The sequence below is a fragment of the Aotus nancymaae genome, unplaced genomic scaffold (assembly GCF_030222135.1).
Source record: "Aotus nancymaae isolate 86718 unplaced genomic scaffold, 86718_ANA_hifiasm-v0.15.2.pri h1tg000051l, whole genome shotgun sequence".
Taxonomy (NCBI): Eukaryota; Metazoa; Chordata; class Mammalia; order Primates; family Aotidae; genus Aotus; species Aotus nancymaae.
Window position 1 is genome coordinate 17975878 of NW_026988465.1, and position 26815 is coordinate 18002692.

The 26815-nt window shown below is 42.6% G+C and overlaps 1 protein-coding gene and 1 long non-coding RNA gene across 3 annotated transcripts in view; one reads left to right on the forward strand and one right to left on the reverse strand.

Moving 5' to 3' along the window:
• CDKAL1 (CDK5 regulatory subunit associated protein 1 like 1) overlaps window positions 1-25658 on the forward strand; it is a 716352-nt gene extending 690694 nt beyond the window's left edge. For both annotated transcript variants that reach the window (XM_064363032.1, XM_064363031.1), the window contains one exon: window positions 15335-25658. In XM_064363032.1, the coding sequence (XP_064219102.1) occupies window positions 15335-15526 (192 nt within the window). In that variant the 3' untranslated portion in view covers window positions 15527-25658. The remainder of the gene's footprint in view (window positions 1-15334) is intronic.
• On the reverse strand, window positions 13241-17982 carry LOC105733893 (uncharacterized). Its single transcript, XR_010337551.1, has 3 exons — window positions 17642-17982; window positions 15177-15546; window positions 13241-13339 (listed from the first exon to the last, which is right to left on the reverse strand). It is a non-coding gene; the product is annotated as an uncharacterized LOC105733893 (long non-coding RNA).
• Window positions 25659-26815: the final 1157 nt, after the last annotated feature.

The following is a 26815-nucleotide window of genomic DNA, read 5'->3' on the forward strand; positions in this document are numbered from 1 at the left end:
TATATATATGTGTGTGTATATATATATATATATATAAAACCATATAAAATTGTCATAAAAATCGTCTAAGGTTTCCTAGCATGTTCAGCGTGAAAGCTAAAGACCTTACAACAGCCTCAAGCCCCCTGCCTCGACCTCTCTCCCCTCGAGAACGCTGGCCTCCATGCTGCTCACTGAACATGAGCACACGAGATCTGCTCCCTCAGGAGGGCCCTTCTACCTGCTGGTCCCTCTGATTGGAATGCCCATCCCTTAGATGCCCATGTGACATGTCTGCCTTCTACTTCCTTCAGGTGTCTGCTGGACCACCAGCTTATCAGTGAGGTCATCCTGGGCAGTCCTCTATCAAATCCCAAGCCCCCGCCATCCAGCACAACCTAGCACTTCCTAGTCTTACTCTCTTTTCCTCCGTGGCACATTCTACCACCAGACATATTTAATATTTATGTGTTTCTTTTGTCTCTAGTTACTAGAATGGAAGCCCCATGAATGCTGGGGCACTTCCCCTCATTCACTTCTGTGTCCTTAATGACTAGCATAGGGCCTGGCAGGGAGCAAATACTCAGTAAACATCTGTTGGATGAATGAGGGAATGAATGAATGAATTTGTTCTGGAGATATATGTATACCCCTTACTGAAAAGGACTGCAGGACCAAAAAGCTGGTTATCCTAGATATGGGTTATCTTCTGCCACTATGAATGCCCCATGACAACCAACCACAGAACTGCAGTGGGGCTCAGCTGATCTCAGCCTGGCTCACTCACACATCTGCAGTGCACTGTAAGGCAGCCCAGCAGCTCTTCTAAGCTCAATGGGGCTTCCTAACATGTCTGGAGCTTCAGCAGGCATTTGGTGGATCTAGATGGCCTCAGCCGGGACTCTGTGGGTGAATCAGCTCTGCTCCACATGCCTCATCCTTCAAAAGGCTGGCCTGAGCACGTTCTCATGGTAAAGGCAGAGGAACATTAAACAGACTTGCACACGTGCTTTTCAAGGCTCTGCAGGCATGATATTTCATAGCATCCTGTTGGCCAAGTCAGTCACATGGCCAAGACCAGGGACACACTACAAAGTTACGTGACAAGAAGATACAGATACAAGGAGATACAAGGAATTGGGAACATCAGTGTATTCTGTTTACCACATCCTATGAAATCTTGGTGTTTTTGCCTGTGATCTGCACAGCGTTCCTCCTTCTTTTCTATGTCCCCAGAAGAAATTACATTCAGTTGAAACCTGAGATCGAATCCTTTCAGCTCTACAACTCAATGTCTTGTTTTTAGATAGTGAGTTGTAGAGCTGGAAGGACTGGATCTAGTAAAAAGAATCTGAAATCTAAACATTAACTGAAGCTAAGGGACCTCATCATAGTCTTTTCTATGAGGAAATGTGAAGTGTTCTAGATAGCCAGTGTTTTTCTCTGAGGTGCATTTGTACCCAACAACTCAACATTATCACCCTGGGGACCTGTGGTAGGCAGAATCATTCCCCCCTCCCCACCCTACAAAGGTGATCATGTCCTAAACCCTGGAACCTATGAATATGTTAGATTATATGACACAGAGAATTAGGGTTGCATATGTAATTAAATTTGCTAATCAGCTGCCCTTAAAATAAGGAGGGTATACTTGATTATCCAGAGGGGACCAGTGTAATCACAACGGTCCTGAAAAGCGGAAGGCAGGAGAATCATAGGTCAGTGATAGGAATGCTGACTTCGAAGACAGAAGGGGGCTGTGAGCCAGGGTTGCAAGCCAGAAAAGGCAAGGAAATGGATTCTCTCCTACAGCTCTAGAAGGAGTCCACACCGTGCTTGGTTTTAGTCCATTGAGACCTATCTGACTTCTGAGTTCCAGAACTAAAAAATGATAAATTTGTATTGTTTTAAGCCATGCAATTTGTGGTAATTTGTTACAGCACCAATTGGAAACAATCTGGAAATTTATCGGACTGATCTTATCCCATAGAATCCATGTAAAAAATGAGGTGTGTATTGGCAGGCTGGGCTTGGTGGCTCACTCCTGTATTCCCAGCACTTTGGGAGGCCAAGGTGGGAGGATCACTTGAGCCCAGGAGTTCAAGGCTGCAAGTGAGCTATAGTTGCACCACTGCACTATAGCCTGGGCCACAGAGAAAGACCCTGTCTCCAGAAAAAACAATAATAATAAATGTGTATTAGCAACCGAGTGGCTGCTTATATCCCATCTATTTTCCACATTGACCAATCATTTTAAGAAAGGTGGGGCAGATGGGTGGGGAATGCCTCAGGAATTGAGAGATGGTAGAGGAGAAGAGCTGGTGGAGAAGAGGGAGGTTAGTGACTGGGGCCCATCTAAGAAAAGAAAGAGGTTCTTAGGGAGACGGCTTGGAAAGTTAATGTTTGCAGAAGCCCACCCACAGGTCTTGAGCCTCTCATCCTGGGCCACTTTTTCTACCTTTGACCAACCCTTCCCCAACCCCCAGCTCTATCCTAAATCCTTCTAGAGCTTCTAACTTACATCACATCAGCCATGATGGGGACTTGGGATGGGCACTTATCTGCAGTCGTTTCTCTAGTCTGGGTGCTGTAACTAGGAGTGGCATTGCTGGTTTGGCCGGAGTGCACAGCTTCCCCCTACCGTCTCCCAAAGTGGCTATGTTAATTTCTGCCATTACCAGCAGCAGTGTCAAAGTGTTCTGGATCCTCCACATTGTCACCCATACTTGATACTGTTCGATTTTTTTACTTTTTCCAACCTGGTGTATGTAAGTTGATATTTTTGTATTTTTTTTCTTCTTTTTTGAGACAGAGTCTTGCTCTGTTGCCAGGCACTAAGCTGGAGTGCAGTGGTGCAATCTCGTCTCACTGCAACCTCCACCTCCCTGGTTTAAGCAATTCTCTTGCCTCAGCCTCCCGAGTAGCTGGGACTACAGGCGTGTGCCACCACGCCCAGCTAATTTTTGTATTTTTTAGTAGAGACAGGGTTTCACCATGTTGGCCAGGATGGTCTTAATCTCTTGTCCTCGTGATCCACCTGCCTTGGCCTCCCAAAGTGCTGGGATTATAGACATGAGCCACCGTTTTTGAAGAGACGGGAACTCGCTGTGTTTCCCAGGTTGGTGTCAAACTCCTCACCTCCAGCAGTTCTCCTACTTTGGCCTCCCGAAGTGCTGGGACCACAAGCAAGAGCCACTGTGCCCAGTTGTGATTTCTTTATGTAGTCTAGAGTCAACTGTATGTGAAGCAAGTATCTCCTCCCAGTTTGCAGCTTGTCTTAACCTCTCTAATGCTTTTGTTTAGAACTTGGTATATTTTTGTGATTTAAGAAGTATGTCCTCCCTACCTTGCGGTTAGAAAGGTTTTCCTCCCATATTGTCCCAAAATTTTTGTAGTTTTTCCTTTGCCGGGTAAATATTTAATATACCTGAAATTGATTTTTAAACATGGTAGGTAGGGGTTAAATTTCATTGTTTTGTGTGTGTATAACCAGTTGTTCCAGAAAACTTTATTGGAAGTCCATCTTTCCTATTGGTCTTCAATGCCTTTGTTATGAATCAAACTTCTACATATGTGTGAACTGGTGTCCAGCCCTCTACTTGGCAGCTTTTTGTATTAGTTATCTGTTGCTGTGTAACAAATTACACAAAACTTAGCAGCTTAAAACAGCAAACATGTATTACCTCACAGTATCTGTGGGTCAGAAATCTAGGTGCAGCTTTTCTGGGTGCCTGTGGCACAGTGCTGCCCTTCAGCTGCACTGAGGACGGCAGCCAGGGATGTGGTCTCAGCTGAAGGCCCAAACAGGGAGGATCTGCTTCTAAGCTCACTTATGTGGTGATGGCAGAATTCAGTTTCTCATGGGTTGCTGCGTGAAGGTCTTAGTCCTTGGCTGGCTGTTGGTCAGAGGCTTCCCTCCATTCTTTCTCCTGTGGGCTTCTGTTTAGGGCAGCCCACAGCATGGCAGCTGGCTTCCCTCAGAGCAAGCAAGCAAGCAGAGAGAGAGAGATGGAAGCTACAGTACTTTGTAACCTAATTTTAGAAGTGACATCCCTGATTTATGCTGAGCATTAGAAGCAAGTGAGTACATTCAGACCACAGTCAAGGGGAAGGTATTCCATAAGGGTGTGAATACCAGGAGGCGAGGATCACTGGGGATCATCTTCAGGGCTGCCGACCATACTTTTATAGTAACATAAGTAATTAAGTCTTGTAATATTAATGTCTTCCTAGGTATTTTAAGTGACTTTCCATAGCATCATTATTTTTTACTTTTAAAATCTATATTCAAAATAGAAAGAATGGGCATGTCTTGGAACAGATTTTTGGAAGAAGGCATAATAGAACTTTGGGAGTGATAGGAAAATACGTAGAGATGTGATCTTTCTTCAGATGGTTGGGTTCAGTTTAGTTAATTATAGCAAGTACAGTCATGCTCGGTATCTGTGGGGGATTGGTTCCAGGACCTCCGTGGATACCAAAATTCACGGATGCTCAAGTTACATAAAATGACATAGTTTTGCATATAAACTATATGCACTTTCCTATATGTTCTATTATCTCTAGATGACTTTTGATATCTAATACAATGCCTGTACATCACTTCATATGCATGGATTCAACATAATAGTCAGTGTGTGGTGAATTCAAGTTTTGCTTTTGAGAAGTTTGTGGAATTTTCCCCCCTGAGTGTTTTCTGTTTGTGGTGAGCTGAACTTATAAATGTGGAACCCACAGATATGGAGGACAACTGTATATACTGTGTAATTTTCCCTAACTGGTTTATCTGCATTTTCCAAGCAACAAAACTATCATGGTGATATGCAGGAAACATTTCACATATTAGATTACCATTACGAGATTCTTTGAGACAGAGTAAAGCACCTGCCATCTCCTTTGTTTGTTTTATGCAGTTCATAGAGCTCAGTGATGCTAACTCTGTATTTCCAGTGTCATTGAAAATGATACTTAGAACAGGATGAGAAGGTTGTATTGTCGTAACAGCTAACATCACACATGGCTCCTTTTTCATTTAAAATACAAACCAAACATCTGCCAACATGCTTTCATGGGTACCTAGTTGGAAGGAAACCCTTAGAACAATTATCCTGAGTTGAATTGATGACTTAAAGATGAAGTTTAATACACCCAATTGTTATGTTCATCAACATTCTAGCTCAGTGCTTCCTGTGGGTGCTGCATGGAATGAGAATGGTTTTGGGTGTGGTTTGAGAGATTATGGAAAGGACATCATCATCGGTAAAGCATCCTGACCCAATTCGCTTTTTCTTTCTTCAGCTTTGCCACACCTGTGGGGCAGCTTCTGTTCATACTGAGGCTTATCTCCAGCCACTAATTAGGAATAGATGCATTCACGTTTCTACTGCTGTCATGAATGCTGTGATTACAGACTTCCTTGTTCTAAGTGTGCCTCGTGGTTGCTTTTTTATGTCAGAGCTTGTGTGTTGGTGTGTGTGTGTGCACACAAGCACATGTGTACTTTTTCATCTATCTTAGGCTGATTTTTAGTTAGCAAAAGAGACTCACATGGCAAGTTCTAGAGTAATTTCCAAATTTCCAAACTTTGACCCAGTACATAACTTGGGTTTTCCTTGTGTATAGTTACAAAGAGAACCTTCTCGGTGTACCTCTCTTTGGAGAACAAAATTTGAACAGCAATTAGGAAGCAGTAGACACATGTCCAGCTAAGGTGCCAGATTCTGATAGCGTACCTTCTTGGCAGAGCTTACTTTGTGGAACTGGAGAAGTTATGTATAGACAAATGACTGTGCACCACTGTTGGCAAAGGTTTCTATATTGTATTATTAATTCTAGATCTGTTTCTTCTGCCCTACACCCTCTCCTTATTTTGGTAAATGTAACAAGCCAAAAATTAGGAAAGTATTATAAGCTCACTGGAATGAATATTTGGTACTATGCTAAAGATGAAGGTATTCAGATAGAAGCCCACAGCTGGAGTGTAGAGACGGCATTACAAAGCCTGAGGGGCAACCTTTGCTTATTCCTTATCAGGACGATGCAGCCTTAGGAGGTGCTTCCTGAAGTTTATATTGGAGAGATTAAAATGTAATTGTGGGCCAGGAGCGGTGGCTCACGCCTGTATTTCCCAGCACTTTGGGAAGCTGAGGCGGGTGGATCACTTGAGGTCAGGAGTTCAAGACCAGCCCAGCCAACATGGTGAAACCCCATCTCTACTAAAAATACAAAAATTAGCTGGGCGTGCTGGCACATACCTGTAATCCTAGCTACTCGGGAGGCTGAGGCAGGTGAATCATTTGAACTCGGGAGGTGGAGGTTGCAGTGAGCCGAGATCGCGCCACTACACTCCAGCCTGAGCAACAGAGCAAGACTCCATCTCAAAAAATAAAAATAAAAAGTAATTGTGAGATAGCCTATAATTTTGTATTCAAAATGAGAATTTTTTTTGGAGACAAGGTCTTTCTCTGTCACTCAGGCTGGAGTACAGTGGTGTGTTCGCAGCTCACTGCAGCCTTCCCCTCTTGGGCTCAAGTGATCCTCCTACTTCAGCCTCCTTAGTAGCTGGGACTACAAGCGCATGCCACAATGCCCAGTTGATATTTGTATTTTTTTGTAGATAGGGGGTTTTGCCCTGTTGCCCAGGTTACATAGAACTCCTGGGCTCTAGCAATCCTCCCTCCTTGGCCTCCCAAAATGCTGGGATTACAGGTGTGAGCCACCATGCCCAGCCACTGTGGAGATTCTTTCCTGATAGTAAACTGTACTGCATAATGGATGCTTTCAGATCATTTCCTTGCCTCGGTCACATCTTTGGTTTCAGTAGATTTTCTACAGAGCCCATATGTTCAAGGCTTGGTGTGGGGGTCGGGGGCAAAGCCTGTTCTAAACTCTGATTTATCTTGAGATGTGAGCTATCAAAGAATTTTTTCTTCAAGCTCTAACAGTGCCTCTGAGCCATGAGAAAAATTTACACATTAGAAATGTTTTGAAGCCATTAAAATAAGTTCAGAGCTTAAGAGCTGGTTTCACATCTCTTGAATCAGATGAAATGTGCGCTTACAGAGAGTAATAATTAGGTGATGGGCAGATGCCAAGCTCTGGGTTTTGATATGATTATCTCTTTCATTTGGCACGGTTCTTGGGCATTCTGAAAGAGAGGGATTGCTGAGATCGTGCAGGGGCATATCAGATCTGTGCCTTTGGTGGACGTCAAGGCAGAATTGTTCGGAATATAATCTGAAATGCATTTGATCCTACAGTAGATAGTTTAATAATTTATGTTCAGCCTTATTAGCAAAGCCTTGTGTTTACACTGCTATCCCCAAAATAAGATTTTAAAAAACCCCATCTGTGATATTAAGATTAGAGAGTTTGTGTGTATGTGTGTGTTCAAGTTTCAATTTTTTCTTCATAATTGTAATGACCTGATAGCAATTACACATTTGTAGTGAAAGGGCTAAGGCAAAAATTTCACATGAATAATGTCTGATGTAGAATCTCCCAGAAGTGAAACAGAAAGGCTGACAGTATTGTGCTCTAATTGTGTGACTGTGTGACAGAGGTCTTACAGTGTAAATGTTCTTCCAGAAGAAATGGAAAGGAACGGTTAATTCCAACTTCAATTTGTTGATCCTGTTACATTCCATTGTACCTATAATGCTGATGGACTATACATACAACATTATCTTCACTGACTTCAAGATAAAATGCTAACAAACATTTTTGGTTTGGAGATAATTGGGTATGCCTACTTATATGATATTAAAGAGCTCCCAATTTGGGGAATGTCTAGAAGAATAAAGGAGAAAGATAGCTTGGCCCCCTTAATCCCCTGAATGTCCTGGTATCTGGTAGTAACATGAAGCACAGGGACTGGGTTGTCTTGTCAATTTGAGGAAGGGAGCTGGCATGTGGAATGCGATTTCAGGGCCCTGGCAACACCCGCAGGTGTCGGGACAGAAGAACTCATTTAGAAGCTGCACCACAAGATGGGAAGACAGGTGGCAACTCTCTTACAGGGATATCTTTTATTTGAGCAGAACCAGACCAACTGTTCCTCATTAAAACACATTTTGCAACGTGTTCTAATGTGAGCGCATCAAGTGTGTACGCATGTGTGTGTTCAGAGCATACTCAGCGATGTGCCCCCTACAGGTCACAATTACAAAGTCTCCACGTGGCTTAGAACTGCAAGGCGGGTAATGTGAAATGTCTCTGCATAACTTGCGGCCAGCTTTTCTGGAATGGCCTCTGTAGGGAAACTCAAAATAACCCCATTGCGCCTGTGAGATGCAGTGGCGAGTCAAGTGGATATAATCTATTTGGTGGGACTGTTGATCTTGATAGTCATTTTAATAACTATGCAGAAAAACCTTGCTTTTTCTCATTTATTTATATGGAATTATCAGTGTATCTCAGAAGTGTTGCTGTGGGGCTGTCCTTAGTATGACTAAAGCCAGGCCTCTCATCTGCTTCACTATTTATACTTCCTATCAGAAATGTGGGCCAGTGCACTCATATTAGCTACTTCACTGAGTAGTTTGAAGGATTAAAGAGAATGTGTAGAGAGCACTTAGAGTCCTACTAGGCAGGCAGTGAACGTTCTCTCAATATTATTTCATTTCTGCTTAGGATTTTCACATAGAGCCTATCCTCTGCCTTTCTCACTGAATCCTTGTGCTTCTGGTTCTCCAGCCATGTGCCATATTACAGCTTATTGATATTTCATATGAGAAGGAAGAGGACTTGGAAGAAAGGCCTCTAAACAACATCACTTCCTTCTATTGGAAGCCCGAGCCCATCCAGCTCCCAAGAAAAGAATACTTGTAACTAGATGAAGAAATAACTATAGGATGCAAAGGAATAAGCAGAAACGCAGACACCAATTCAGAAAACATGAATCGATCATCGCTTAGGTGCCCTTTCCTCAGTCTTGTGTCTTGGGGCCAAAAGACCGGTGAGTCGGACACATCTGGAGGCCCATTTCCTCCCCATTTTCTTAGCAGGCAGTTAGCTCAGCAGAAGGAAGAGGCCTTAGCAGAGGCTGAGCTTTGGAGTTTCCTGTCCTCTTCCCCCAGGAACTTCAGCCAACCACACAGTCGTCTCAAGGTGCCCTGTCCCTCTTTCCTCATAAACGTGTAGAGCGTCACACTTCTGTCGGAGTGTGTTCTCTTAGGTGGCTAGTGCAGCTCTACTTGAACGGAGCACACTTTCTGGTGGGATGCAAGCTTCGGGGCTCACATATGTCAGGAGTGGTCGGCACCGTCATGTCCTCCACACAGAGATGTCCATATCCTTAGCATCTGGCAAAAGGAACTTTGCAGATGAGAGGATTATTCTGGATTATCTAAGTGGGTTCAGTGTAAATCACGAGGGTTCTTATAAAAATAACCCTATGATCACTTGAGATCAAGAGTTTGAGACCAGCCTGACCAATATGGTGAAACCCCATCTCTACTAAAAATAAAAAAATTAGCCAGGCATGGTAGCGTGTGCCTGTAGTCCCAGCTACTCAGGAGGCTGAGACAGGACAATTGCTTGAACCCAGGAGGCAGAGGTTGCTAGTGAGCCGAGATCGTGCCACTACACTCCAGCCTGGGTGACAGAGTGAGACTCCATCTCAAAAAATGATAACCCAAAGCTACTGGCTTTGAAAATGGAAAAAAGGGCCACAGGCCAAGAGATGTAGGCAAATTGTAGAAGCCGGAAAGAGCAAGGAATCAGAATCTTCCCTGGAGCCTCCAGAAGAAGGCTGCCCAGCCAACACCTTGGCATATAACTTCTGACCTCTAGAATTGAAAGAGAATGGATGCATATTGCTTAAGAGCCTGGGTTTGTGGCGATTTGTTCAAGTAGCAATAGAGAACTCATGTAACACGCTGTTTCTCTGCTGGTAAGGTTTTTCCCTAGTAACCCTATGCCATATTTATGCTATGTAGTATTGGTGATGTATGACTCTTTCTCCCATTTACTTGCCAGTCTAGTAAGAAGTACAAGAATAGGTAAGTGGCACTCCATATGGAAGGGATATTTGCTCCTATGTAAAATGTGAATATACGGTACTAAGTAACAGGCAGCAGTGGCAGTATGCATTCAGCTAACACTGGCCCCTCCTAGGTGCCAGGCCCAGGGCACCAATTGGAGAGAAAGGCCACCCCTGCTCAGAAGGAGCACACCCAGGGTGGCGCGGGAGCCATCAGGTGCTTACCGCTGTTGATGGGAGCCGTGAGGCGGCTGGCTGACCGGACGAGCAGGCCCACGCGGGGTGGGCAGTGGTGACAGAGGTTTTCCTAAAGCAGGTCCTGTGTTAGTTGAGACCTGAGCAAACAGTAACTAGAGGAGGGTGTGTGATGGTTTTAGTTTGGAGCTTTTCCAGAAGGCGCACACCACAGGCTTTACCACCTCAGAGCCCAGGGACTAAGGGTGCTGACTGCACAGTGGACGTAGCTTCTGCCTCATGGGTTAGTGCTTGTGAGGATATTGGAGACAGGACATTGTCATCTCAGTACTGGTAGTAAGTGCTGTGGGCGGCTCTGGCCTTGTCTGGGTTTCAGGCCACACTCCTGTGATACACCTCACTAGCAGCCCTTATTGTGAACCTTCCGTATTCCAGGCACTCTGCCTGGCTCTGGGCACATCCTGTCCCTTTCAATAACATCTGAAAGTCGTGGCTTTCCTCCTTCACAGAAGGGGTAGCCAGGCTTAGAAAGTTTGAACCAGTGGCCTAAGATGACTGGCTGAACCTGGGCTCCGTTTCTGGTCTGCCAGAATTCAAAACTCATGCTCATTCATGCGACTGTGTGCCTCTTGATGGTATACAAAAGGAACAAAATTAGCACAGGTCAATTCTACTTGAGAAGCAAATAAAGACTCTAATTTAGAGAAAGATTTGAGGACGTTTGCATTTTTGCATAAGACACTATGGAATAATTTTCACTGACGTTTAAATGTTCAGGACACTTAATCTGTATATATCTAATTTAATGCACAGATACTAGCAGTATCTCCATTTTACAGGTGAGGAAAAGGAGGCAATAAGAGGGTAAAATTTGCCTGAGGATCCTCAGATGGAGCTGGGATCAGAGCCCAAGCTCGAGGACTTACTGCTTCTAGAACCGGTCCCATCTGTGCCTTGTGGCGTGAAACATGCTCGTTAAAAGCATCTCCTTCCTTTCCCCAACAATACGTGGGTAACTGCTAGAGATGAAGGAAATCATGAGATACGCTGTTGTCATCCCAACTGTCTGTATTTAACTGATGGAAATCTGATCCCTAAAGTTTCTGAACATGAAAGTGCTTTTTAATTTTGTTATACATCCTGGGTTCTGCTTTAACAGATTTATTACTTTGATAGAGTCTGATAAGCTACACTTTTGAAAATTAGATTATTTTTAAGAGTTAGCAAGTCAGTAGGTTTAGAAATTAATCAAGGGAGCAGTGAGATTTACAAGGAGGACAAAACCATGTTAATCAGAGTTAACACAGAATGCATGATGGGAATTTCAGTCCCTTAGTCTATTACAACAGGATAAATACATGGCTCCTTTTGAGTGAGCAAAGGTCATATCCTGCCTTCTTTCAAATTTCTGTTTTGAGAAAAGCATTTCTAAGTAGAATTTGAGTTCTTAAAAATTGAGTTGGCGTTCATTTGTTTTAATAAGCAATAACATTTTTCAAGTTTGGTGCATTATACTTTTAGAGATACAGATGCGTATTGAATTTCAGGAACTGGCAATCTTGATAAGGTTTTGAAGGTGTAGGGAAGGTCTGAGCCTCTGTTTACTTTCTAGAACTATGCTTGTCACGTGTGTGTGGACTTTTCCATCAGCTGTTTATAATCACTTCTCCTATAAGCACTTTTTATTTTCTATTCATGATCCCTGCTTTCAACTGCTACCTTGTACATTTACATGTTTGAGGACCTTTGACTTTATGAGCAAGACCTCATAGAGTCTAAACTAGTTATTCTTAAGTATCTCAGTGGTGGTGGCAATTGAAATGTACAAAGCTAGTTGGTTACTGATTACTCTGTCATATGAGGAACTTTTAAAATATGATATTTAAAAATAGTATCATCAAAATTCTTTCATCAAGATCTTGATTTGGTAAAGGTGAGAATAATGAAAGGGCGCAGTGTGGTAGAGACAGGCCACATGTACCCACTCCTGCTCCGCTGTCATGCTCCTGCCTTCAAGAGAGTGGCAAGTCTGTGAGCGTCCGGTGGCTGCACATGCGTGCATCCTACATGCTGCTCCGCCGGGTGCTGGGTTGTCCAGCACGCTCAGGAGGGAGTCTGAGCACCAAAACACCTTTTCTGAATCAGTGTTCAAATGTGTTAAACGTTTGAGGGGTGGAAAGAAAAAAGTGAATGCCCAAGGAAGAGTGACTGAATTGAACATGATCACAAATAATCCACTCTGATTAATAGGCAAGATGAGTTGAAAGGAGAAGAAATTTTCTGAAATCGTCATCAAAAGTCAAAGGGTTGTTGCCTTTTTTTTTAAACCTAGGCCAAGAAGGCACAGTATCTGCACTGCTTCATGAAACAAAATCCAACCTGTGTTATAAACCAACTAAATGCTTAAGGCTTTGAGACTCACCTAGTCCTTCCCCAGGTCGGCCTGACACCTGGCCTGGCACCACTAATCATAGGACAGGTGCGGAACCAAGGTCAAGCATTCCGAACTGGGGATAGGGAGAAGGGTGGATTTTCCCTGAAGCTCATGTAGCCAGTCTCAGGGTCTTTCAATTTGAGGGGCCCTTTCTAAGACCCTGTACCTAATTTTGTATTCATTATGTTTTTCTTAAAGAGAAGGCTTCAGAACCCACAAAATCTGGGTCCACTCCTGGGTGAGAATATCTGTGAGCCTCCTGAAGACAGTGTGGGCAGGGCTGTGTGGATATGTAAATATGCTTCCATATTTTTCTGGAAGGGTTTGTAGTCTTCTCAAAGCCATCTGTGACTTACAGAGGTTAAAGAACTCAGGCCACGGAGCATTTGATCAACCTCTTAATTCTAATCTTATAAAACCAAACTTAGTGATGGTTTAATTGCTAGAGGCCATAATTTGTGACTCAAGTAGAATAGCTTCCTGAATGTATCACAGGACACACTGCTCACCAGAGACATAGATGGGAACGTTCTTGATGGTTGCTCACTCATTTATACATTCCTAAACACTTAACTGAGTACCTGCCCTGTGTCTGCAGCCTAGTAGGTTCCAAGATTTCAGACATGAATTAGGCAGACTCACCCCTTTTGAGAATTCACGTAGTTCCTATCAGTTCAGCTGAAGGAGGAGTCTGCATTCTTTCTCAAGTTTCCCACATATGTGTCAGTGCTGTCCTTGAGATCTTGAGGCTGTTTTTAATTGAAATAAAAGCTCTTCAGCATACACCTTGCTCCAAAATACTACGCAGAAAGCCACCCTCATAAGAGAGCCGTGTCCTGGGGGCAGGGGCAGGTCTGGGTGCACTACTGAGCTCCGGCTCTTGCCTCCCGCTGCAATGGGGAGAATGGCCCCGTTCTGTCCAGCTGCACTTGTCCTTAAGAAGGACTCCGAGTGCAGGGAGACCAGCAGGGTATCGACCAGATACCTGAGGAGTGCAGCAGTAAATAATGCTTCCACTGTCATCGGGGCTGAGAGACTTATCCTTCTGGCTAACAGCTTTATTAATTCTGCTATTAGTCTCCGACAGACAGAGCAAGAATTCTTCCCACACGATCACGGGTAAATATGAGCCCGTGGAAACTGGGCTGTGGAAGTTGCTTTCATCTCCCCATTACTACTCTTTGTGTCTCTCATTACCCACTCCTTTGAATTCAAATCCTAGTGATTCTACCTCAAAAGTCTGTTGTTCCCTCTGCTGTCATCCTCACAGAGGTCCTCATTCTCTCCCATTTCATCTGCTGCTACAATTCTTACCACTGGATTTCCTACCCCATTCTCCTGCCTCGCTTCAGTCCACCCCACACCTTCCTGTTCGTGTTACCTTCTGCAAAGCACCATTCCAGTGCCTCTCCTGTGCAGGGTGAGATCCAGCTTCCCAAACAGAAGCCAAGGACGTAGCAGGGGATTGTTTGTTAGAGAGCATGGAAGGGAAGACTGAGCAGTTCCATGGTTGTTCCAAGACACTTTGTGCTTCTGCATATTTCCCGTCCTGTCCTGCACCGCCTCTGGGTATCCCTCCACTCTGCCCATTCTTCCTTCCATCCACGTTTCTCATCTGCCCCTTACACACCCCTACTTCCATCTCTCAAAATGTTATTCAGGTTTCAACAGAGGAGTCCCATATTATTAAGGGAGGCACCGATTCTGAAGCAGGTACGCAAGATAAAAATCTCATAAATTGTGCTTTGAAACTCGAGCCAACCTGAGAATAGCCAGGTGCTCCTCTCTCCACTGCCCTGGACACCAGCTAAGAAGCCCCTGAACAGAGACCACTGAAAGAAAGCACAGTCAGGTCTTCAGCTTCTCAAGCTCTGCCCAAGCAGGGTTTCCCAACCTGTTCTGTGTCCGGCATGAAGAGAAAATGATAGTATTTGTTTTTGGTACACAAGGTACTTTGAGGGGACAGAGTGTGGGGTCATGTCGGGGGGGGGGGTCCCTCTTGGTGCAGCCATCCTGTGACAGAGGACCAGCTAGGAACCTTTGTCCTAGGGATGTGTTTGCTGAATCAAGTGGCTTCCAATGGATGGTTGTTTTTGAGACAGGGTCTCACTCTGTCACCCAGGCTGGACTGCAGCAGCACAACCTCGGCTCACTGCAGCCTTCACCTTCCAGGTTCAAGTGATTCTCCTGCCTCAGCCTCCAGCATAGTAGGGACTACAGGCACCCGCGACCACACCCGGCTAATTTTTGTATTTTTAGTAGAGATGGGGTTTCGCCATGTTGACCAGGCTGGTCTCAAACTTCTGACCTCAAGTGATCAGCCTGCCTTGGCCTCCCAAAGTGCTGGGATTACAGGCGTGAGCCACCGCGCCTGGCCCGTGGTGTTTCGATCTCATTCTTCCACTGTATGGTTGCATCTCTCTAAGAGTTAAATATGCCTGTGGTATGACTCCATTTTACAGAATTCACTTCATGAATAATTCTGCCTTGATTTTCTATCAACATGGCCTGTCTTTCTGTGTAGTCTAGAGACTTATGAACTTGGCCTGGCCCTTCAAGGAAAGGAAGTGACTCATTCATGCCTACCTTGGGCCCACCTGGCTTGTGGTGGGTGTCCACACGTGCCTCTGTTGAAGGAGAACTTAAAAGGCAGCACCTTCTGGAACCCATTATTTGATTGATATCACAACAGGGCTTTCTCTGCATCTTGAAACTAATTCTTTCCTCCATTTGTGTCATTATAGGATTTCAGAAACGGGCTTGGGAACCACGTGAGTCCAGGATCCCACATCCCTGCTGCCTCTCAGCCCGACTCGGTGAGTTCCAGAATGGTGCTGCGCATGCCAAGACTACATCAAGACTGTGCGCTGAGGACGGCCGTGGGTTTGGCTCTGCTGGCTCTTCTTTTGGCTTTTTTTGTCAAGGTCTATAATTAGAATACAACTAAATGAAGCATCTGTAAAGAAGAATAAGTTTCTGATTAAAATCTTCAATGAACAGGAAAGCGACACCTCCGTTCTCAAAGGGCAATAATTTGTACTGGTCACACTGCCTCCTCCTCAGCCGTTCTTCTTAATGAGGCTCCTCCTGTCTCGCACTAAGTTGGACCTATTGGTTATTTGACCTAAAACCTAATCACAGCTACCATAATATATTCTTCAAATTAAACTGCTTTTCGTTTACTTTTAGCAAGAAATGCAAGTGGTTGCATTTTTTTTTTTCTGTATCCAATCTTTAAGTCAGAAACTAATTGTACAGTGACTCTGCCCATCTTTTTTCCTCATGTGGAAGAATTTTCTATCTTTAATATACTTTTTCTTTTTTTTGAAACAGAGTTTCTCTCTTGTTACCCAGGCTGGAGTGCAGTGGTACAATCTTGGGTCACTGCAACCTCTGCCCCCTGAGTTCAGATGATTCTTCTGCTTCAGCCTCCCGCATAGGTGGGATTATAAGCATGTGCTACCAAGCCTGGCTAATTTTTTGTATTATTTTTAGTAGAGACGGAGTTTCACCACGTTGGCCAGGCTAGTGTCGAACTTCTGACCACAAGTGATCCGCCCGCCTCGGCCTCCCAAGGTGCTGGGATTATAGGTGTGAACCACTGCCCCCAGACTCTTTAATAAATAAACACTTTTAAGTGCATCTTCCCCTTCAGGCTTTGTTTGAAGTCCCAGTGCTACAAACATTTTATTTTTTACAACAGATGTGTTCCTGAAAAGTGTATATAGAGACCTGTTCCAGGAACTTGAACACTTTTAGAATGCACAGGGAGAGTCTGCCAGCTAAAGGCCTCCTGGCAACATTCTGTGAAATATGAAACTGAAAAACGATTTATCTAAAACAAATTGTGCCCATTTTCTCACATTTTTGATCCATTAGTTTTTTGAGTTCGGGTGTCACTCTTGTCACGCAGGCTGGAGTACAATGGCATTATCTCGACTCACTGCAGCCTCCACCTCCTGGGCTCAAGCAGTCCTCCTGCCTCAGTCTCCCTAACAGTGAGGACTACAGACACATACCACCATGCCCAACTAATTTTTTAAATTTTTGTAGAGGTGAGTGTCACTGTGTTGCCCAGACTTGTCTGGGACTCCTAGCCTCAAGCAGTCTTCTCGCCTCAGCCTCCCTAACTGCTGGGATTACAGGCATGAGCCACTCCACCCAGCCCAGATTAAATATTTTTATTTCTACCTGCCATCATTGGTTTTTAAGTGAAGTGACTTCTTTATCAATAAATGGAATTGGTACACTAAGCAAATCCTATGTTGATCAGAATTGATTTGGATTGCATAGGTACAGGAAAACCAGGTTCCTTGCAGTCACCATACCATGTTTTCCATCTTGAAACCCATGACCCTCTTCAACTCCTCCATTTAACTCAGAATGTGTGTGTTTTGTATGTCTTTTAAAGAACCTAAATTAAAATTCAGTTGTGTCCCAGTTGGTAAATTAAAGAATACACATGCTTTTAGTGTTGTACATTTCTCCTGGAACTGGTATGTGCTTCTAAGAGGTGCTCACATCTAGATTGCAAAGATCCACCTGTGCCCCTTCTGATCCTGCAGTGAAACATCCCCGTGGGAGCATCCCTCACTTCTCAGCAGGAACGGGGAGAAGAGGACAAGAACGTGCCATGTGCTCCCTTCGTGAGCTCTATGCAGTCCTTTCTTTGTTAATAAACAGTGGGTTCCAGTGTGGTACTCATTTAACACCAACCTAGCAGAGATAAAAATGCCGTCCAAAGCCTGGAGTCGCACTAGATCAGACAGAGAGCAAGCGCGACACGTGTAACTGATTGGAGACAAAAAGGATTTTTCTACCTCCCTTTTCTGACTCTTCCGTACTCTTTTTCTCTCACTCTCTCATGTATTTATTTCCTACCTCCTAGCTCTATGCTGTCTTCTCTTTCCTTCATTTTTTTTCTTCCTGTAAGAGAAAACACCCAGTCATCCTAATCCCCTGCTGCTGCCCTCACCAACCGTGGCATGGATCCTCAAGGATGGTTTCAGCTGTACAGATTCTCCCCGCGCCCTGCCATGACTGTTATTTACCTTCAGTTTGGCTGCAGCTTCACTCTGCTCTTTGGCTCAGAAAGGGACCAAGGCCACTGCCTGCAGCAGACTCGGGACCTTCATGATGTCAGCCTCCATACTGGTGACCAATTGGTGAGCGGGGTGGCAGCATTGTGGAAATCCAGGGATTTTCTCCCCCGCATGACCTCCATCTACAGGGAGTGGGAGGGAGGAGAGAAGGATGTGGTGCGAGTCAGAAACAGTTCTCTTATGCGCTGGACTCTGAATGGGGCTGAGTCTGGGAACCACAGGAGCAAGCGTGGTCATCAGTAGAGCTGTTACTTTTCCCACCCATCTCCTTCCTGCCCACAGTGCAGCTGCACTTCTCCCACCCTGCTGAAGTTAGGCATGCCCGCGTGGCTTATTTTAGCAGGTGAAATGTGAGCGGAGGGGTCATGTTCTTCTTCGGGGCAGACGTGTTCAGAGCTGGTGTACAGTTTACCCTGTGCTCTTCCCACTGCTGTGGTGATCCTGGACTTGAATGTGGGAATGAAGCTTCCCTGTCCCTGAGTCCCTGAATTCGTGCAATGAGTAGGGCCTCTGGCCAGCGTGTGCTAGACAGGCATTAGGAGCCAGAAACGTACTTGGGTTGTGTGAAGCCATGGGCATCTGAGGGTTGCAGCCATAGCATAGCCTGATTCGTACAAAGTGTCAGCCGTGATAGGATGCTTGACCTGCAGGTTATAAATGTAATTGTTATGTTTTCTTTGTGTGCTTTGCATTAGTATCAAGGGCTGTGTGTATGTGTCTGTGTGTGTCTGTACCTCTCTGCTGAGAAGGAAAGCTATGAAGACATCTTTTCAATGTTTGGCCAATTTTTTTCTTAAACTCTTTGTTAGAATAAAACATACATACGAAATGGACATAAGTCATAGGGATACAGGGGTTTTTAAAAACTGAGCACACACTGTAGCCAGCACCAGCAGGCTCCCCATGCACCCTCCCAGCCATTAAGTCTGCCCCCAAGAAGTAACCAGTATCCTTATTTCTAACATCACAGATTGATTTGCCTGTTTCTGAACTTTCTATAAGAGGAATCACGTAGTATGCATGCTTTCACATCTACCTTCTTTTGTTGAACAGTGATTTCGAGATGCGTCCAGATTACTGTGTGTAGCAGCAGTAATTAATTCACGGTAATTGCTGAATAGTATTTCAGTGTATGAGTATACCACATTGTCTTATTCGTTCTGCATTTGTTTCTAAATTTTTGTCTATTATGAATGCTGCTGCTATAAACATGTTCTGTTAAGCATTTATGTGGTGAGTACATGTCTAGGAGTGGAATTGCTGGGTCATAGGATTTGCATATGTTCAGCTTAGATGCTGCTGAATGGTTTTCTGAAGTGTTTGAACATTTTACATCCCCACCAGCACGTGAACTCTGCCATTCCCCCAACTATTTTTTCTCTTTGTAACTTCAGTATTCTTCAGCAGACCTCGTCTCTGCTGTTTCCCTTCCACAAGTCATTCCTAATAATGATGACAATATTGACAACCATTAACTGTCTAGTCTTTAACTGAAAGGAGCTGGGTGTTATAATTTGCACTTAAAAGGTGTTAATCGGTCCCAAAGAAAAAATTTTGAGACCTGTATTGTTATTCCCATCATATTGAGAAGAAAATCTGAAACTCAAAAGACTAACCTGTGCAGGAGTCATAGAGCTATTAAGTTTAGAGGCAGGAATGGGACGCAGCCTGACTCCAAAGCATATACTCCTCCAAGGAAAACCCTCCTGCTCCTCTGCCCCACGTTTAACTTAAACTTGGCCTATGCCCACAGATACACATTTATGATCAATCACGTGGATGCCTGAGCTTGGTGTGGGGGCACTTGAGCCCCTCAGTCTGTGTTATCCTGATCCAAAAATGTGCATGGTACTCAATACACTTTTTAAGTAAAGATTTACTAGTCAAGCTGTTTCTTCGCCCCTCCCCCTTCCTTCCTTCTTTCCCTCCTTCCTTTCTTATCATCCCTGCTCATCAAGCATGAGATAGTCAATTTGAGAATGTGAAGAACTCTTGGGTAAAAACTTTGCTTTGTTGCTGGGAAAATGTATCTGAACATCAGATTTCCATATGTCATTCAGTCAAAACATATACTACTTCTATTGACTTCACTCCAGGTTGAAAATTTTTGTGTGTATTGTAAGATGTCATGGAGGGAGAATTAGAGTTACAAATAAAGCTTCAAGAGGATCTGTCGTCGTAAAACAAACACAGAAAAAAAGGAAGGAAGGGAGAAGAGGAGAAGGGAAGGGAGAAAGGAGGGGAGAGAAAAGAAAAAGAAAGGGAGAAAAGACATCCTTAAGGCTTGCGGCAACAATGAGCAGGTAACCATGTGAGATGATGGGTATGGTAAATTGCTTGACTGTAGTAACCATTTCGCTGTGTATATGTGTACAGTACATGTTCACCTTAAATACACACAATAAAAAGTGAATATGTCCATTTTCTAAAAGGCTTGCTGGGCCCCCAAGACACCTCAGGATGCTGCAGGACGTTCCCAGGAGCACCCTGGGATACTTTAAATTGTTGAAGGAAACACAGCACCAACTGTCAGATACCAGGCCAACTACTAGCTCAAAATAGTTCAGTTTTCAACATTACATTTCACAATTTTTTTGATGACACCAAGTCTTTATAAAACTGGATCTTCAGCAATTGCTGTGATAAAAAGCAAGTATCAAGTGAAAATCAACATGGAACAAGAAATGAAAATTGTGATCACGGTCCAAGGTTTGAGAAGTGGTGCTGTTCCCAACAGATGCTCAGCTGCCACTAATAACTAATATCAGTATGAAATAAAGTAGTAATATTTTTCTTTAAGTTATATGTATTATTTTCTTCAAACAGTTCTTGTAAGATAGGAAAATGTAATGCTTCTTCAGTTGTTAGAATTACCTAAACAGAAAGCTTAGCTGTTTCTTTTGGCCTAGGGGTACCGTGAATCAAGAAAGTTTGGAGACCTCTGCTCTATGATACAACCTAATTTCAAGGATCCATGTCAAATTTATAATCTGGAGTCCTAATCACTTCTCAAAACGTTTTCCCCTTAATTTAAAGTTAGATTATCCACAGCACGTGTTTGATGAACTTAACACTCGGCTGGCCATTGAGTTTGCTTTGTATGAGGTTGAGGCTGTAAAGGAGTTAACCATCAGACTCACCTGGAGTCAGATCTCAGTTGTTTCCATACAAGTTTGACACAGAAAATACAAGGAAAGAGCATGAGATGGTGACATCAGCAAAACTTTGGTTTAAATTCCAGCCAGGCCACTTTTAAAAAGACCCACATCTGTAAAATAGGAACAAGATTCCATTGCGGGTCATTGAAAGATAAGTGAAATCATGCATATAAAAATACTGTATTGTCCTGGCGCAGTGGCTCATATCGGTAATCCCAACACTTTGAGAGCCCGAGGCGGACGGATCATGAGGTCAGGAGTTTGATATCAGCCTGACCAACATGATTAAATCCCGCTTCTCCTGAAAATACAAAAAATTAGCTGGGCACAGTGGCAGGCGCCTGTAATCCCAGCTACTCAGGAGGCTGAGGCAGGAGGATCACTTGAACGCAGGAGGCGGAGGTTGCACTGGGCTGAGATCATACCACTGCATCCAGCTTGGGTGACAGGGCGAGACTTCAGGCTCCATCTTAAAAAAAACACACACACACAAACGATATTCTTGACACGTCATTTCCTCCTCTTTTATGATTACTGTAGCCACTTAAGGTGAAAATACCTTTATACCTTTATAAAGTTAGGTGTTTAAAATTCTTTAATCAACACATGACCACCCAAAAGATTTATATATGGAATAAGAAGATTTCTACCTTGAGAGACATAGAGTCTGATTCTAAGAAATGCAGCAAAGAAAGAAAAATTCAAAGGAAATGAATTGCAGCTGTGTTTGAGGAGATCAAATTAATGAATAGCGTGGAGCACAGATTTCGGTGGCCAATCTAAAATCAAGGAGGAGATTTTCCATGGCCAAAGATGAAAAGAGCAACCAGATTAATAGGGAGGCCTAGAAGCCATGCCCTCCCCCATCCTGCTTTGAGAGTAAAAGGAAATGCAGACGCTATTATTCTGCATTAGTTTTCTGTCAATTATTTTCTCCAAGTACTGTTTCCTAGAGTTCTACAGCCAAAATATCTCAATGGTATAGAAGTTGAAGCAAAGGATTTCATTGGTGTCTCACGATCTTTCTAGTTTATGGGTATCTAAATGCATTTATGAGTATCAATAAGGCAAGTTCGCAGAAAAAGAAAAGGGTTAGAGGAGAACAACCTTGGGTCAAGGTCAGGGAAAACTTGGAGTTCAGGAAAACCTAAAGAAGTATGAATTTTAACTCCTAGGCTTATCTAATCTGCTTCCAGTATGCTCAATTAATCACAAAACAATATCAGTTATACCAGACTATCTGATTCCAAGGCCCAGTGCTTGCTTTCACCACTGCTATTCACATTGTACAAGGAGTTCTAGTGAAACTATTAGACAACAAAAAGAAGTAAAGGGGATAAAACTGGAAAGGAAGAGGTAACACCATCTCCATTTGCAGATTACATGATCACATGTATAAAGCATCCCAAAGAAACCACAAGAAAGCTACTAAAGCTAATAAATGAATTTAGCAAAGTTATAAACTATAAGACCAATGCGAAAAAAAATTCACTTGTTTTTTTACACTAGCAATGAACAAAAAACATGAGAAAGCAGTTCCATCTTTAATAGCAGCTAAACAAATTAAATACTTAGGAATACATCTAACCAAGGCGGTAAAAAATTTGTATGCTGAAAACTAAAACCCACTGCTGAAGTAAATGTATAAATATATGAAAAATGCAAAGGTATCCTATTTCACTAATTGGAAGACTTAACATTAAGATGTTAATACTACCCAAAGTGAGCTACAGGTTCAACACAATCTCTATCAAAATTCTAACAGCCTGTTTTACCAAAATGGAAAAGCCAATCCTCAAACACATGTAAAATTACAGAGGACTCCAGATAGCTAAAACAATCTTTAAAAAGTAGAATAAAACTGGAGGACTCATGGTTTTCAACTTCAAAACTTCCAACAAAGCTACAGTAACTGAAACTGTAATACTGGCATAAGGACAGACAGAACAATGGAATAGAGAAGAAAGCCCAGAAATAAATTCTGAGATATATAATCAATTAATTTTCAGCAAGGGTGCCAAGACCATTAAATAGAGAAAGGACAGTCTTTTCAACAAAGGTTGTGGGGGAAACTGGATATCCATTTGCAAAAGAAGAAAGTTGGACTTGACTTTATGCCATGTACGAAAATTACTTCAAAATAGATCAAATACTTAAATGAGTTAAAATTATAAAACGCATAGAAGAAAACACTGGGGAAAATGTTCATGACGTTGGATTTGGCATGGTGTCATAAATGTGACACTAAAAGTACAGGCAACAAAAAAAATGGACTCCATCAAAATTAGTAACATTTGTGCATCAAAGAACACTATCAAGAAGGCAAAAGACAACCTACAGAATGGGAGAAAATGTTTACGAATCATGTATCTGACAAGGGATTAACATCCAAAAGAATTCCTATAACAACAACAACTACAACAAAATCACAAACACCCTAATTCAAAAATAAGTAAAGGATTTGAATAGACATTTTTCCAAAGAAGATACACAAATGGCTAACAAACACGTAAAAAGATGCTCATCATTAGTCACTGGGGAATTGCACATTAAAATTATGAGATTCTATCTCACACATTAGGATGGCTGCTAGAAAAAAAAATATGCTAACTCTGTTTAAGTTGTTTGAGAAATCTCCAAACTGCTTTCCACAATGGCTGAACTAATTTACATTCCCGCCAAAAGAGCGTAAGTTTTCCTTATGTTCTTTGCAGCCTTGCCAGCAATCTGTTGTTTTTTTGACTTTTTAATAATACCTATTCTGACTGGTATTAGATGATATCTCACTGTGGTTTTGATTTGCATTTCTCGACAGTGATAATGAGCATTTTTTCATGTTTATTGGCATCTTGCATGTCTTTTTTTGAGAAGTGTCTGTTCCTGTACTTTCCCCATTTTTTAACAGTTTTTGATTTTTTCCTGTTAAGTTCCTTATAGATTCTGAATATTAGACCTTTGTCAGAAATACAGTTTGCAGATACTTTTCTCCAATTCTGTAGGTTGTCTGTTTAACCTGTTGAGAGTTTCTTTTGCTGTGCAGACCCTCTTTAGTTTAATTAGGTCTCACTTGTCAATTTTTATTTTTGTTGCAGTTGTTTTTGAGGACTTAGCTACAAATTCTTTGTCAAGTCCAATGTGAAGAAAAGTATTTCCTAGGTTTTCTTCTAGGCTTTCTGTGGTTTGAGTCTTACATTTAAATGTTTAATCTATCTTGGGTTAATTTTTGTATATGATGAAAGAGAGGGATCCAGTTTCATTCTTCTGCATACACCTAGCCAGGGATCTCAGCCCTATTTATTAAAAAGAGAATCCCTTTCCCCATGTTTGTTTTTGTCTGCTTTGTCAAAACTCAGATGTTTGTAAGTGTGTGGCTTTATTCCTGAGTTTTCTCTTCTGTTCCATTGGTCTATGTGTCTATTTTTGAACTAGTAACATGTTGTTTTGGTTACTGTAGCCTTACAGTATAGTTTGTAGTCAGGTAGTGTGATGCCTCCAGCTTTGTTCTTTTCAGTAGGATTGCCTTGGCTATTTGGGCTCCTTTTTGTTTTCATATGAATTTGGGTATATACCCAGAGGAAAATAAATCATTCTACCAAAAAGACACATACACCTGCCTGTTCATCACCACACTACTCACAATAGCAAAGACATGAAATCAACCTAGGTGCATATCAATGATGAACTGGATAAAGAGCATGTGGTACATATACACCATGGAATACTACACAGCCATAAAAACAAACAAAATCATATCCTTTGCAGCAACATAGATTGTAGCTGGAGGCCACAATCCTAAAGGAATTAATGCAGGAACGGAAAACTAAATACCACATGTTCTCGCTTATAAGTGGGAGGTAAATGTTGAGCACACATGGACATAAACATGGGAAGAATAGACACTTCAGACTCCTCGGGGGAAAGGAGGGAAGGGTCATGAGTTGAAAAATTACCTACTGGGTACTAGGGCTCACTACCTGGGTGACAGGATCCACACCCTAAGCCTCAGCATCATGCGATATACCCATGTCAGAAACTGGCACACATGCCCCATTTATCTAAAATTTAAAAAAAAGTAACAAATGCTAGCGAAGATGTGGAGAAACTGAAACCCTCAAACATTTTCTGTGGAAATGTAAAATGCTGCAACCACTGTGGAAAATACTGGTGCCTCAAAATGTAAATCTGGAACCACCATATAACCCAGAAATTCCACTCCTAGCTATACAACCAAAGGAATTGAAAGCTATAGCTCTGAAGAGGAAAACAATTAATAAAACAATATTAAAATAATGCAGGAAAGGCAAGCAGAAATTAAATTTTTCTTTTATAAACAAAATTCCCTGAGTCCTTCCTCCTCCTGTGGAATTTATCCTACTTCGCAAGTTTTTTTAAGGTATACATTCTTATATTCTTGTTCTCTGTAGCTAATAACTCCTAAGTTTCTGTAACACAGAGAAGATCATAAGAAATACACAAGCAGGCAGGACTCCAGCCTTCTGGGCGCTGTAGCAGAAGGCAATAGATAAGGCACATGCTAGAATCCTTGAGCTGTACAGATAGCAAACATCTGGGTTGCACAGCAACAGTCATATGTAAGCCTAAATTAGGTGCCTGTCATTGCTTGATAAATTGCCTTTGTTCTACACCTACAAACTTGTTTTTGCACCACTGTGTACTTCCCTGCAAACTTGTTTTTATGCCACTGTGTACTTCGTGTATAAAAAGTTAAGCCCTTCTTTGTTTAAGGGCTCAGCCATTTTGAATCCAAGTAGAGCTGGGCTGGTGTATACCTAAAATAAACTCCTTCTGCAACCTCAGCATTCTCTCTGGTCTCTCAAATTCTGCAACAGCTCAAACCAATGTCTGTTTACCAATGTTTATAGCAACATTATTCACAGTAGCCAAAAGGTGGGAACAACCTAACTGTCCATTGACAGATGAATGCATAAACAAACTGTAGTATATCCATGCAATGGAATATTACTCAGCCTTAAAAAGAAGTGAAATGTCACAATACAGATGAACCTTGCAAACATTAGGGTAAGTGAAATAAGCCAGACACAGGACAAATATGGTATGACTCCAGTTACACGGGGTGCCTAGAATAGGCAAATTCATAGAGACAGAAGGTAGAACAGAGGTTATCAGGAACTGAGGGGAGTGGGAAGAAGGAGATTTATTACTTAATAAATGCAGAGTTTACGCTGGGTATGACTAAAAAGTTTTAACTGTAGTAATATACGAGGGAAGTATCTAGAAATTAAGAAAGCAGCTCAGGTCATGTTGTGAAAGGTTTTGATGCCCTGCTAAGAAATCTAGACTTTATTCAATAGTCAAGAGAGAGCCACTACAGGCTTCTAAACAGGCTTGTAAACATTGCAGGCCATGGAGAGAGTCATGTTGGGAAGGGTAACCAGTGACAATATGGAGGTTAGCTGGTTCTCCCGTCGATGGTCCCAGTCAATGGGCACACTTACCATACCCTATATACTGACGCTTCTGGAAACATACAACATAGTCATCATTTTCTCAGGCTTGGGAAGAGTTAAGTTTCTGCTGTTGAGCTTCCAACTATGTCCATTTCCAGGAGAGCTAGTAGTAAGACTCAGCCTAGCCAGTTGGTAGTGACTTTTGCTCTTATCATTGTATTACTGATGCTAGACCTTATCTTACTGTTGCTGATAATGGAGTTTTGTTTTGCAATAGTTGCTGTAATACATAGCTGGAAAGGATGTGTGAATCCCTTTGTTATCTTAATTAAGAAAGTGCCTCAGTAAGAGGCAAGCTCCTGTCTTTGTAGTTCGGCACTTTGATCCCCATTTAATCTTTGCTTGGACACTTCCATACTGAATAGCTTCCGGGAGCCTAGCAACTCTGTATGCCTCCAGGACCCACTACCTTGTCTCCTTATCTACTGCAATTTAAATAATTGACTCCAGCTTTCTGGTTTTGATTTTCTGTGTCT